The 14534-nt window shown below is 39.2% G+C and overlaps 1 protein-coding gene across 3 annotated transcripts in view; it reads right to left on the reverse strand.

Annotated features, from left to right (window-relative positions):
* Positions 1–14534, reverse strand: part of stat5a (signal transducer and activator of transcription 5a) — a 44226-nt gene that overhangs the window by 14746 nt on the left and 14946 nt on the right. Inside the window, exons 2-4 of one of the 3 annotated variants that reach the window (XM_084570260.1) lie at positions 4406–4462; positions 1567–1710; positions 1044–1200 (exon numbers count right to left, since the gene is read on the reverse strand). In XM_084570260.1, the coding sequence (XP_084426386.1) occupies positions 1044–1200; positions 1567–1694 (285 nt within the window). In that variant the 5' untranslated portion in view covers positions 1695–1710; positions 4406–4462. Of the gene's footprint in view, positions 1–1043; positions 1201–1566; positions 1711–4405; positions 4463–14534 lie in introns of those variants that run through there. The other 2 variants (XM_084570261.1, XM_084570262.1) reach the window with 2 other exon arrangements.

Consider the following 14534-nt stretch of genomic DNA (forward strand, 5'->3'; position numbering starts at 1 on the left):
TTGTTTTCTTTGTTAAGTAAAAGGCTGAGAATGTATTATAAATTAAATTGTTTTTATTATGCTGAGGACATATCACACATTATGAGAAAAGGTAATTGCTCTTCTGAATTATTCTGAAGGAAGGTGGGGATAGAAGAAAAGTAAAATAACACATGTGCACACGTGCACTCATAGCCATTGCAAACAGCGAGGCAGCAATTTGAGAATTGCAGTTTAATTTTACATAGCCAGCACCAATTCCCATTGTTTCTCTGCCTGGTTTCAGGGAGTGTAGAAGACAAACAAAAGAACAGATCTGTGAGCAGGGAGTCCAATCATAAATAGCGGCGTTGGCTGGCTACCAAGGCCCTCACTTTGGCTGTCCTCTTGTTTTCCTTGTAGTGGACACAGCTTGTACTTACATATTGTGTGCACTGTGTGCTCTTTCTAAGAACTACAGCAAGTGAGGCATTTTAGCTGAACAGTTGTGCCTTCCAAAACACTTGCTTATGATCTTGTCCCACTGTAAACTGTTTAGATGTTTTGTTGAAAACAGCTGCAATTTGACCTTGTGGACACTACTTCGCAGTTGTCTCTGATTTATTTTATTGCTTTGAATAGTAGGACAAGTACTTTTCCTATATTTTTTAGTAAAACCATTACAAAGACATTTTCACAACAAAGAAATATGTCAGAATTGTGCCAGTACCTAGAAGACTCTCATCTCGTACATACTACTCCTGTGTTTTCCAACTTTGGCCCTACTCATTTCTATTCATATCCTCTCTCCTACTGCATACAAGACCAGGACAAGTTCCCCTTTGTTTAGTTTGCTGTTCTTTGGGAGCTAAGCCAGTACCAGTACTGCGAGAATATGATTCTGGTAATCCGGAATTGGTCCGGCAGATCTTTGCAGGAGCATTATCAATTCCCAACTGAGGGGCTGCAAACCAACTTTCCACCACAAAAAAATATGTGGCTGGGGAAGTTGGTCTGGCTTTCAGGCTAGGAAATACTGTTCTAAAATAAAATAAAATAAAAAATAAAAAAATAAAAATACTCACCTTAAGCTGGCTAGCGTAGTGTCCCAATTTGATTTTAAGTAGGAAGCCATCCTCTCCGACCTGGTGTTCAGCCTTGTTCTGCAGCTCCTGTATCAGGTTGTCCAGCAGACGTTTGGCCTTGAACTCCTCTTGTGGGTTCTCCAGGTCTATGGCATCCCTAATAACACATATACACAAATGCCTGAATGCAAGACACATATAAGAAATGTAGAGCTAAAAAGGGAACTGTCTAAATATGTTCTCACGGATAAACATACACCATGACAACATTTGATCAAGCAAACATGTGGGCATAACCGTAGACACACTCTCTCGAGTATCATTGGACCAAAGTTTCATTATTCAGGAATTCAAAAAAATCTGCTACAGCGACATTATAATAATCTGGTTTATTCTTGTGTTATGAGACTTTTTTAGCATCTCTTATGATGGGTTCTAAAGAGTTTGTTCACCCACATTAATTTTAAGCATTACTGTTAAGTAAGTTAGCAACACTTTCATTTGTGCTGTAAAGAAAACTCACCAGAGCTGACTCTCTATCCACTGGGACAGATAATGTCGCACCTCAATAGGGAAGTGCTGACCGTACAGCGACTGCATCTGGTGCAGAGCATCTCCCTGAAGCTGCTGGGCCTGGATCCACACTGCCATCTTCAACACCCTGAATCTGAGACAGAGGTTTGTTATCGATTAGACAGATAATGAAAAGAGTAAATAACGGGATGTTAAGTGATGAGAAAAAGAGATCATTTAAGGTTGCATCACATCAAGTCATTTCGAAAACTTTCACTTTCAGTTGACAGTTTGCCCCTCCCTGAACAATGATAGCTGAAATAAGTTTGGCCAAGACGTAGACAATCTTTCTGGCTTTGGATTTGTTCAGATGTTGAAGAGATGTGCAGTAAGAGAAATACACACTCTAAACTAAACTGCTTTTTTTTAGAGTTTCTCCAACAAATACAAGAGGATCAGGCTTTTTGTCTGATTTGGTTTTCAAGGCAGATTAAAAAAAAGCCAGAAGTTTGAGTTTTTAAATATGGGATTAACAGCTGCAGTCGTAAATATACTGGAGAAGACATATATCTGAGTGTAATTTTTTTTTTGAGTGACGTTTCAGCGGCGTAGCTCAGGATCTTAAGAATAAAGTTTGGTTATGAAAATATATACTGGGGAAAATGGGCTAATATTAATTAATAAAGAACAGAACCAAATTCTCTGACCTACCACAATAATCTTACACATTGGGGAATTTGTGAAACTAAATAAATTTACAGTTCACAGGTGTTTCCGTATTCCTTCTTTGACTGCAGCCCTCAGTCTCTCATGTCTCTTTACTTTGAATGTGTTGATGGCTTATAGAGTTCCTCTGTGGAGCCAACAGCTCCACACTGAGCGTTAAGTCTTGGTTCAGAGGGCTTTGTGTCGACTTGTTTCCAGTCAACACACCCACTCACCCTTCTCAAAAGTGGCACAGTCACTGTCAGTAAAAGACTGAGCGATATGAGTACGCGGGAAGTTTGTGGCGTAAGTGCGTGAGTGTTTGCGTATGTGCATGTGTGTATTTGTAGGTGCTTGTGGTGTCAGTGGTTCAGTTTGACAGTGTGTGCATCTTTATGTGTTTTGGTATAATGACACAAACAGACCCAGACATAACATCTTTACATAGAACAATAATGCAGAAAGGGAAGTTCATCCGCTGTATCACTCCTTTCTGTCTAACCTTTCTCTTTCTCTTTTCGTTCCTCGCCAGCTCATTTCCTTAATCGTGCATCTAGTTTATAATATCCACAAGACTCACCAGACATTTTCCATGCTGGTGTTGCTGGAGATGGATTTGATTTTTACAATTTTCTTCTCCAAGAACGTAAACTGGCCAATAATTATACTGTGAAGAATTTGAGAGTGTGCACTTGGCCATTGGTATTACATCCAAAGCAGGAAGCCACATCCCTGCACAAAGAGAAACTGCCTCACATTGCAGGTTGCCCCATGACTTACACAAGCAACCATCAGTCATCTGCCTAATGAGCAATGACTCTGATGTATAATAAATCAATCTGAATAAAACCTTCTTCCAGTATGATGACCAGGAGAGTATGTCCATATGTCAAGGTCATGTCACAAATCACCCCTCAAAGCTGGACCAGAGTGTTAACCTACTATATATGGAGCTATGTAAAATGAGCTGATTAACATAATTCCACTTCTATGCATCTGTAGACACTAGTCTTGGCATCTCACCTTTCCATGGAGCAAAACCTTAAATCCTGGGTGATGGTTTCAGCAAATAAATCACACCACTTGGCAGGTGAGGTTGATTTTAAGGGATTTGTATTTTTTTGTAATACTTTATCTGGCTTTTATTGGCTAAAAGGTACAATAATCTGATTCATATTATGTTAAGGAGAAGAGAAGAAAAAACATTATTATGTTTAATTTTATGTATCTTTTTGTATTGTTAGGATATAATTTCTTCATGGCTTTAAATCAGGAATTTGTAATGTTTTTATTCAAATAATGTGTCATCTGTACCCCCTACTACAGTGCACCAATATAAAACAAAACTAATACAAAGTTGGTACGTTTTGGTTGGTACAGTTTTATCAGATCAGTTAATATGTTTACAGCTGACCGGCTGATATTCTGCAACCTGCAACAATGAGGTGAAACTTCTCATGCTACATGCTCTACTATTTGCGCTGTACTTTTAATGTGAAGATTATTTTCAGATTGCATTTATGAAAGAAAACTTCACACAGTGTAATCACGCAATATTTTCAAAAGTCAATTAAGAGCTTTTCAAATTAGTAATCTACACAACTGATCTGTGAAAGAATCAGCAGCGAGCATCAGCACTCAGCTATCAGCTGATTGGAGGATGAAATGAACAGGAAGAGCACAAACCTTTTCTACCTCCTCCCTCTGTGACACTCATTGTGGGTGTATGACTTTGTTTCTGCAGCATCCTGTATTACACAGATATGCAAAAAGCCCACAGAGAACCTGCTGGGAGCTGAAGCTAAAAACAGTATTTGTTGTGCTGCCATAAGACAAAGACAAACTGTCTTTTGCCTGTCTCCTTAACAGCTCTTTAAGGTGGGAGCTCCAGGCACTTGTCCACCATTAACACATTAAGTCTTAACTCCAAGAGGAAACTTAGATGCTCCCCAGCAGTTTAACTTTCACTCTGACATCTGTGCAGCATCTATGCCCAAGGATAAACCTGAAATATTACAGTACAGTAAAAAGTAACAGATCAGTCTTTTTCCTTTGTGTATAAGAAACTCTAAACACTGTAGCATATTACGCCTTCTATCTTCTATCACTAACCTCAACTCTGACTTAAACAAAATTCACCTTACCTTCAGTTCTGTGTTACCATGTAACAGCAGGAAACTCTAAAAAGGAGCACCACAAACCTGAGACAGACAGACAGAGAGAGAGAGAGAGAGAGAGAGAGAGAGAGAGAGAGAGAGAGAGCGAGAGAGAGAGAGAGAGAGAGAGAGAGAGAGAGAGAGAGAGACCAAAAGAGGAAGTGAGTCAACCTTGGGTGATTCTGAGGAAGCTATCTTTTTTCATAAGGACTGAAGCATTACCAAAAAGCATGAGGGGTTGACAGAAGGGTGAAACAGAAAGTCCACTGAAGAGATTTATCTTTACCCCTGTTATCTTGGACATAATAATAACATAATGATTTATCTGTACTTTTGGAAAATGGACAATTTCTTCCCAGTGCTGAGGAAGTACACAGGCAAAGCTCTTTAAGTGATATGTAGGGATTTATAAGCTGCTGCAATTAAAAAGACATTTGTGGGCAAACAGAAATAACCCACAAAGATGTTAAAAATGTGTGAAATCTGTTTTAACTGAATGAAAAGAAAGATTATAAACAAGACTGATTAAAAAATACGTGAAAATTAAGGTTTACAACTTTGTTGCTATAAGAATAAGAATAAGAATAAGAAAAACCTTTATTAGTCCCGCAATAGGGAAATTGCAGTTCACAACAGCTTACAGAAAATGCAGAATAAAAAAATAGCAAGAGCAAAAAGAGTAGCTATACAAGATGAATAGTGAGAGTATAGTGTGAGAAGGCCTCGGGCCATCAAAATATAGTGTAGATCATTCCATACATAGCTGCAGAACTGAGGTTTAGCAACAAGACTCTACAGAATATAATGCTTGAGTCTGTCTCACTTCCTCTCCAGATATTGATTCCAAAGGACAGGACTTTGATGCAAGATGGCCTTGAACTTAGTGAGCACCGTGTTGTTACAACCAAGAAGAGCAGACATATGCTACAAAAGGTAACTTTGTCATTTCTGCTGAAAAGGCTAAAGCCTTTCAGAGTTCATGCTTAAAAATATACACTAATGTGTCAAGTAGTTTGACAAATTTGACACATTTTCTTAGTTTCTACTACTAACTTATCTACCCATGCTTGCTTTTCAGAAGATAACTGTCAGGTCAAGAGGCTGAAATGTGTCAGGGTGCCGGCATTAAACTACTAAAGTACAGCCTGCCAGAAGGCTACACCTGTCATTCTACAAGACACATCAGCAGAGACTGTTCGGGTTATCGTGACTGAGACAGTTCTCATTCCTGGCTGAACCATAAAGGGGCAGAACATCCGAAAGCCACATGCTGGCGGAAATCTCCAGACAAATATGTGAGCTGTCTTCCCTGGCTCATTTCTTCTTAGCTTCTTTGTACGCCTGCTTGTTTAACTATTCCACCACCTGAAAAGTCCATTCCAGTTGAAGCAGATGGGCTAAAAGTTCAACAGATCAACAATTTAACCTAAAAGCTGTGTCTAGAATTTGTCGAGACCCATTGCATAGAGGAAAGGTTCTCCTCTCCAGAATGTCTGCATGCTCTGCTTACACTGTGCATGTACTCACCTACACTGGAGCCCACATTAACCCTCCACCTCATCTAAAAATACTGGCCTGCCTAGTAAATAAATAAATGGAAGACAAAAAATTTGTTGTGGGACAAATCTCACTTTGATTTCCTTGAATAGTGAATGATGCATCATCTGTAGATGAGAGTTTACCTCATAAAGTACCTAAAATAACAACACAAATAATCAAATACCACTACGAGACAATATGGCAGCATCATACTCACTGGAGAAGTATACGGAAGCAATTATTACATATGTTGATTGCAGGCCCCACATTTATGTTCACTAATGTGTTTCTCTTCCCATAACAGTTTCTATAAATCAGTGTTGGCTCCATTTTCTGGAAACGGAGTGGTGCTAATTAAGAGGAAAAGCCTTCTGAATCTACACAGGAGGTTATTATCGCAGCTGGATGACTCACTCCAACATCTTCAGACTGTCTATGAAAACAATAGGCAAAATAATATAATCACAAATGCATTTCTGAAAGTTGCTTCGAAAACAGTCAGGAAGCCATTCCAGATCTTAGTTTATGTGTTCCTGCTATTTTGTCCACTCCTTATATTTATGGGCATATGGAAGCACACACACACACACACACACACAAAAAACTGCCTGACTTTTACTTTGGCTCATCCTTCAAAGATCATCAGTTGTCTTTTATCTTTACTGCCATTCTTTTCCAAAAGATTGAGAACATCCTTGGCTATGTCTCTAAAGCCATTCTTACACTCACACATACTTTATGTTGCCCCATTTGAATTTACTGCAATCTGCAATGCCAGTAGATTATCACTTTCTCTCTCTCCCCTTCTTTCTCTTTCTCTCGCTCACTTTCTCTCTGCACACACATACACCAAACGCCGCAGCTAAACCAATTCAACACCATGGTAACACCAGGCACTCGTTTCGTTCAACTGATGAATTGCCAGTTAAATTAATGAATCCATTTTGCCTTCCAGTGTTTTTCTGCTTTCAGATACACACAGTTGGACCAAAAGTCAAAGTAAAATCAGTCTCCTTCAAAAAGCACTGGCACAGATGCAAAGAACAACTACGCTGGTTTTCTTTTTCACCCACTGTGCAGAATTGTGGCATATTTATGAGCTAAGCATGGCTAGATGAGAAAGGAGAAGTTCCAGCTAGCATTGCACAACTCTTAGAAACAATCAAATCAAACCCCTATCCTGAACCAGCTGTACAGGGTTCTCCGTACTGGCCAACAGAGGAAAAAGACAAACAAGGTCTGCTTCATTTGCACTTCCTCTGATTACTGGGGGATTTAAACCCTTCAACACATGTTGCTTCAAATGTATGTTAGCCTGTAAGTGTGACTGTTTGTAGACTGAGTCAAAAACAAAAACATTTCTGGGGCAGACTGAATATGAATCAAAGGAAAGCTTTCCTATGGGCTAGTAAAAGCTATCTTTAGGAGAAGTCAACAAAAAGAAATGAAATTGCTGCTGTGCTAAAGATAAAACTTTATCTGCATCAAAATAGGTTCTGTGTGCATGTGTGTGTGTGAAGAGAGACCAAATAACCTAAATAACAGACATCTTCCTCTTCTGACTGACATGTTCCTAAGAACCTCACTTCTGAGCCCGTGTTCACTGGATTACAACTTGAACCAACATGAACAACAAAACAATCCCTCTAGCACCGGCCCTTAATTGTCATCTTTGCGGTGCTCTGTCAGCATGCCTCCATCATAGGCAACGATAATTTATTTTGACACCCAGCTGAGAGGGTTCGGGGGTCTCAGAATATGCTGGCATGTTCATTTAGCTGGCTCTGATATTGTAATTAAACACAATCTTGTGTCACCCACTCTTTCCTCTGAGGAAAAACTACCATTGATCAACGTAAGCACTTCCTGTTAGGAAACTAAAGTGCCGCCCACCATCCAAAGCAATCTTACCCCGTGAACACAGAACAGCAGAAAGGGCACACACATACAGCGTGTCATATGATGCTGCAGGTAGTTTAAGTGTGTTTTTAATAGACCAGCTAGTGTTTTTGTATGATTAACAATGCTGAACACTATTTGCTAAGCACACCAAGGTCCTTCAAACTGATGCATTTTCCCACACCCCCAAGGCCACTCGGGCTGTTTTAATGTCATGATAAAATGGGAGTGTGAGATTGCAGTGATTTAAAAATAATAAATAAAATGTATTATTAGTTTGAAAAAAAAAGGGCATATCTGCATTTTAGAACTGAAAATATAGTTTTAAAGCACACTCATATATCTTCACAAACTAAAATATATGAATAAATATATAAAGAAGTGTAAACACAGGTTTTAATCCTGTGTTCTGAATGATGGTAAGGCTTCTACATTGAACATTGTTATCTTAGAATGAAATCACTCGAAAAATGTCATCTACCTCATAATACTCTATGTCCAGACAGAAACTGTGTCGGTCAAATCTTATACCTGCAATCTTTATACTGTTTCCACCAGTTTATTCAAATTTGCTGTAACCATTTAGCAGAGGAAGTTTTAACAATAAGTAATCACACCCTGTTCACAGGCACCTTTTCTGCAGCTTTCATAATAAACCACTATAATTAAGTCACTGCGGGACAGGACATGGATTGTTTTGTTATCACTAACTACAGAACATTTTCCAAACCTGCATCTTTTCAGGGCTCTTTGCTTTTGCACTACAGAAAAGTTGTACTGAATAGTCTCAGCTTGAACACTTGAACACAAGTCAGACTTGAATACAGGTTTGTCAATCTGGCATAGTTATTTAGTGGTTCAGGTCTTAGTTAATTGGGCAACAGGTCTTTGTGGGCCCTCAAATTAAATAGACGTGAAATGTGGTGTCCCTCAGGTCAAAAAACCTTGACCCTGACATAAATTTTAAATGTGTCATTTTATCATTAAAAAATAAAGCAATTTCTGTTCCTGCAAGCAATTTTGTTAATTGTGTTGCTGAGCCAAATAAAATGTAAAAAGAGTAAAAAGATTTTGCTAATTATCACGGCAACTAGCACAGATTTATGTTAAAGGTATGTAAAACAGAAGATTGAAAACATTAAATGCATACCTGACTTAAAACCCTGCCCTCGGGGAAAGGGCTAAACAGTAGAATGACAAACAAATGTAGCTAACTATCTATTATACGTTATTTGTCTAGGTAAATCAAAGAGCCCCAAAATAAACAACTGGCTCCACTGTCTGCCCTCTCCCTTGTCTCACATCTACTCTATACCTTCATGCTTCTTTATCCTCCTCCTCCTGTCTTTCCCACAGTCCAGCTGCTTCATGAGAGAGGCTATGCATTATCACACCCACCCTGAGCCAGCATGTATAAATAACATCACCAAGTAAAACTGCAGAGGGTAAAATTAAGCCCATAACTTACTTCGAGTCTTATGTCCAGCACACAGGATTGCATCTGTTTCCACAGCAACTGTGGCCCATTTGGGGATATTTTTAAAAACCGACACAATGCACCTTTAAAGTCTAGTCAAACGTCTAATTTGCAGGTACAAAACATGTTAGTAATCTTTAGAGTAGCAAGAATGTGAAAAGAACAATGTTGGTGAATAGTTCAGTACTGCCGCTTATCCAAAGACGAGGGAGGGTGGTATAAGAGCAGAGTAGGAACATGGATTTCTTAAACAGCCAGAGCTTGAAATGTTGGAGTGCATCACAGCAGTCAGGATGAAACCTATTGTCCCAGCCAGGCCAAATATCCTCATTACATCATCATCGCAAATCTGGCCAACTGCTATCCTCAATGCAAACACTATAGGCCGGTCAAAGAGCATCTTGTCAACTCATCAACTTTCTGAGCAGACACAAGGCAAAAATACAATCACTGCTGTGAATCATTTACAGACCACCTGAATTACAGATTTATGTTAACTTCCAGACAGATTTGGTGAGTTAAGGCATACTGTATGCTCACAACCGATTCCACTTCAATAAAAATTTCAGTGAAATCAGCAAAAACATTAGTCTCTCAAACTGAACACACATAAAGGTATGAGTCTTTATTCACCTCCAAATCAGCCTGATCTATGTAAAACATTGGAGGACAAACAGAAGGACAAAATACCAGAAAAAAATGTTTCAAACAAACAATGTTAAATAAATGTGACGGTTAATTCAAGCTGAACACATAAAGTCAAAGAATTACAGAAGACATGGACGACTTGTTGTCACAGAAGAGCACATGACAAACTAATGCGCCAGAAGCTCAAAGGGAGGGACAGACGACTACAAGAAGGCCTTTGTACTGTCCAGTGTGCCCTGAGGTCCTGTTGCTATGCTTCAACCCACATCCCATCACGCTGTCAACATGAGGAAGATCACTCATTAGGTCAATAATGCTCTTGTGTGTGACTGCACATGTATTCTTTCTTGTCAGGTGGTGACACATGGCTCATCTGTTGTCTCACATTTGAAAGTGGTAAAACTTTAATTTAATATGCCTCACAAAACTAAATTAACACTGAAAAAAAGAATGTGCTTGTTTGTTAAATCACACTATGAGCTGACCATCTTTGCCCTCTAGGCCTTTCCTATCCTATTCCTTTCCTTTTCCTACCATGCCATTTTTTTTCTTATTTATCCATGAGACTATAGCTGTCATCTTCACATACTCACCTCAGAAAGATGAGCTCATTTTTGAGCTGTCACTGACATTGAAGCCCATACTGTGCTGAATGAGTCAAAATACAAACCAGACAGAAGCTGCTAAGAGGTGAGCTGTATGTTTTCAATGTCTGTCTGGGTGTGTGGTCATATTAGTTATCCTGCTCTTCATTTTCTCAATAGTGAGATTGACGAATTATTTAATTACTGTCCTCCTACAACAGTTCAACACTATTATTTAACAGATGTTGACCCGTGCAGTTCTCTCTTGGGGATTCCAAGAAATGTAGAATACATACAAATCAATTTGTGACTTTTGTAAATGTGTATTTAATATAATGCAATTGCAGCTGGTTAAGGACTGAAGTTAAATAAAACAAATCTAAACTGAAGTTGAATCAAAAAAGAAAAATCTAACTGAAGGCAAACTGGTGTACTAAATGTAAATTAGAACACACACACACACATTACAAAAAACTGCTTAAGTCCATTGACTAGATTCATGGAAGTGAGACAAGTTAAGAGCGGGTATGTTTTCATTCAAACAGACATTAAATGCTTGAGGCAAACACGAAAAACTTGTGTGTCTTCAATCCTAGAGGAATAATGGGCACAGCCAGTAGCATGGATAAATGAAGACTAACCAAACAGATGCTAGCAGCAGCAACATAATTTCTTCAAAGGTTCAAATACAGTACTTTGGTACTAAGGTGAATTTTTGCTTTGTATATTGTGCTCTTAGAACCTCAAATGCACGCAGACACAATTGAGACTATCACACTAAATCTAATTGTGAAATTGTGCCCCCAGGTAGCCAGTTACCCACAGTGCTGCAGCGCAGGCCTGAGGATCTTCTGTCTGCTGTCTGTGATGATGAGCCACTACAAATAAAAAGGAGAGGATGATCTCTACAGGCATTATATATCACACAGTTTTTTTCCACACAGTTGATCAATGCCCTGTGGGAAGTATACTCGAGATATTGTCAACACTGTGCAGACAGAGTCAAGCTATCAGAAACATTTCTCTTTGAGTGTGCCATGTCGGACACAGTGGATCCCTCTTAGACAACACCAACCCACAATTGTGAAACAGGAAGTACAATTTTGATCTGGAATCGGGGATTTAAGGGGCTGCTGCTTCAAGTTTAAAGCAATTATCTAAGGCTGTACTTGTGTTACATTTTGGCAGACTGCTCATTATTTTGACTATATTTTACTAACATGGCAATTTGCAGGTCCTGTATCTTTTTTTATTTGAATGGGTCTTTATTTGCAGTGGACAAGCTGATGACATCCCCTGGAAGTTTAAGTGATTCAGAATCTAAAAGTGCATGTCTCATGTCTGTGCATGCTTCCTAGTACAAACACTTATTCTCTAAAGGGACTAGATATTAATAAATATAACAGGAAAGGTGACACCACAGTCATGAAAATAGATTATCACAGACAGTTCTATAGCTGTAGTTGAAATCATAACCTATTAAAGCGTATTAATTTTATCTATTAGCAATTTCATATGGGCCTATAGTTTTCTTCTTCATTTTTGTGTGCAGACAAGTGCTGACTATTTTAAGTGTGCATAAGGTCATCTGCTGAGAATTAAGAAGGCGTCATACTGTAGACATTGTCTGAAAAGACATTTCATCTGTATAATTTATACACAAATATTTTAAACTACACTTGACTTGGTTTTGAAATTAACAGCAATAGTGACATCAAAGGAAACATCTTTCTAATGTTCTGGTGTCTGATGGACACATCAACCACCAGAACAATGAAAAACAGCCCCATATGGGTGTGAGACTGTCTTCCACTGTAAGAGGAATGTTGTGACACAGGTCCACTGTCAATAGGCCATTGCTAATGGGTTCTACAGTATGTGGATGCTGTGATATGTTTTTTATTTTTATTTTAGCATGGTTGTGCCTTCATCTGGTCATGTTCATCACAGTTTGCAAATGGTGATTGATATTCCAACAATTTGGCACCAGACAAGCATGAGGTGACTATGTATAGAATACACAGACGGAGGAGGGACTGGAAGTGAAGATGCTCATGTTCAGCTGCCAAGAAGATAAAGATTTCCAGCTGTCCCATTTACAGTAGACCTACTGTAGCACTTGTGCTTTGTAACTCGGCTTCTCTGATGAACCACCACACATGAGATATCTGCTATTTCTGTGTTAGTGGCTTGAGCTGCGATCAAGCAGAGCAGCCTGCAAACTGACTGATGAAGCACTAGTCAGTATGAAGTAGAATCAATCATGGAGTCATAATATACTGCAGGTGACAGCACCCTGATGGACTGCACTATAAAGTCTGGAAAATGAAGCTGTGTGCCATTGGCCTGCCTTATATAGACAAGCAGGCTGCCGCATAGCTGACTGTGATATAATTTTACAACAACACATGTCGTAAATTAAGCTTTTTAGCATTTGTTTGTTCTTTTGTCCATCTTTATGCAGAAGTACATTTGCCGAATATTATTTTCTCAACAATGAAGGCTTACTTTATTACGGATGTCTTGTGGCCATGTTGATTTGACTATTTACAGATGGTATGGTAGAGAATAGCTGCAATATCTTTTCAGTCTATTGTGATTAGTTCAAGTTTACTATGAGCCTTTTTTCAAACTCACAATCAGTGTAGTGAAACTCAGAATGTCCTTATATGTTTACAAAACCAACATGGTACTACAAACCCATAACTGGAACGCAAAGTAAACAGTATATATGTATGGCTGCATTGTAAGTATTCCTAATTAAGAAAACAACAAAACGCTTTAAAATGCATGAAGCAGGGTGTCTCATTCAGCACTTCACAAGGAGGTAATGAATGTGTCCTGCCATTTCAACCGCTGCACTGCTCTCGAACAGTATGATCTCACTGCGCTCAACTGCCCTGCTAGCTTCTGAATCCCCTGGTCCAAACCCCTTCCATGCAGAACTTGTCCAGCCAAAGTTCTGCACTGTTCCCTCGGTTCACACATTCAACCATCTGGACAGACGCCCGGGAGCAAGTCACGGCTGAGAAGGGCTGCCACTCACACATACATGTGAAAAGAATGTGCAGTTTTGACATACATACAGTGTGACACCTCTGATAAACCTCCTGTTAGTTAATTGCAGCACAACCTTCATTTTGTAAAATGAGTGCACTGAACAGATCTGCCAAAATAAACAATGCACAGAGATATAAAGCTGATCAATTTGGAATGCACTTTTTCATGTGATGAATGATGCAATTCAACAAATTGCATCAGTGCAATTCCATCCATGTTTATTAAATGCAAAGTTCACTGCAGTGCAGGATTTTGCTATGCCTGCAAAGGTATCAATATACAGTAAACACAACAAAAAGCAAACAGCTTGTGTGCATTTGTTTACCATTAAGCAACAGATGTAGGTACAGAGAAAACTGATGGCATATGCTAACAGCTGGGTTATGCTGTGATCTCACTTCTTTCTCCACTGCGGTCATGCTACAGTTAAATTACTTCTGACGATTACACGTATAAACTACTTGCCTGACATAGCTAGACTCAGTTCTTATCAGAATTTGATTCTGGTAACTCTCCATGTGGATTTCATTATGGGGCATGTTTGAACTGATACAGAGAAAAGTAGCTTTACATGCAACTGGATAGTCGTACAACCAAACAGAGCTGTTGTGTTGCAAACAAAGTCAACTCCACAGCAACTACGTCACTATTGCTCTTCTGTCAATCACCGCATAAAGCCCACCCAAATTATTTGATCGGCCCGCAAAATCTTTGCTAGAGCACAATCAGTTCCCAACGAGGGGGTTCCAGACAAACTTTCCGCTTTATGCGTCCTTTTAATGATGGCGGTGTTCTTAAACCATCAGTGCTCTGCTCATTCTTTAGCTGCATGCCAGCCAACCTCTCCTCTGGAAGCTATGCCACTGCTGCTTCCAGCATTTCAAAAGACCCAGCTCCAAACCAGGATCCA

Source organism: Chelon labrosus (assembly GCF_963514085.1).
Source record: "Chelon labrosus genome assembly, chromosome: 21".
NCBI classification, from domain to species: domain Eukaryota; kingdom Metazoa; phylum Chordata; class Actinopteri; order Mugiliformes; family Mugilidae; genus Chelon; species Chelon labrosus.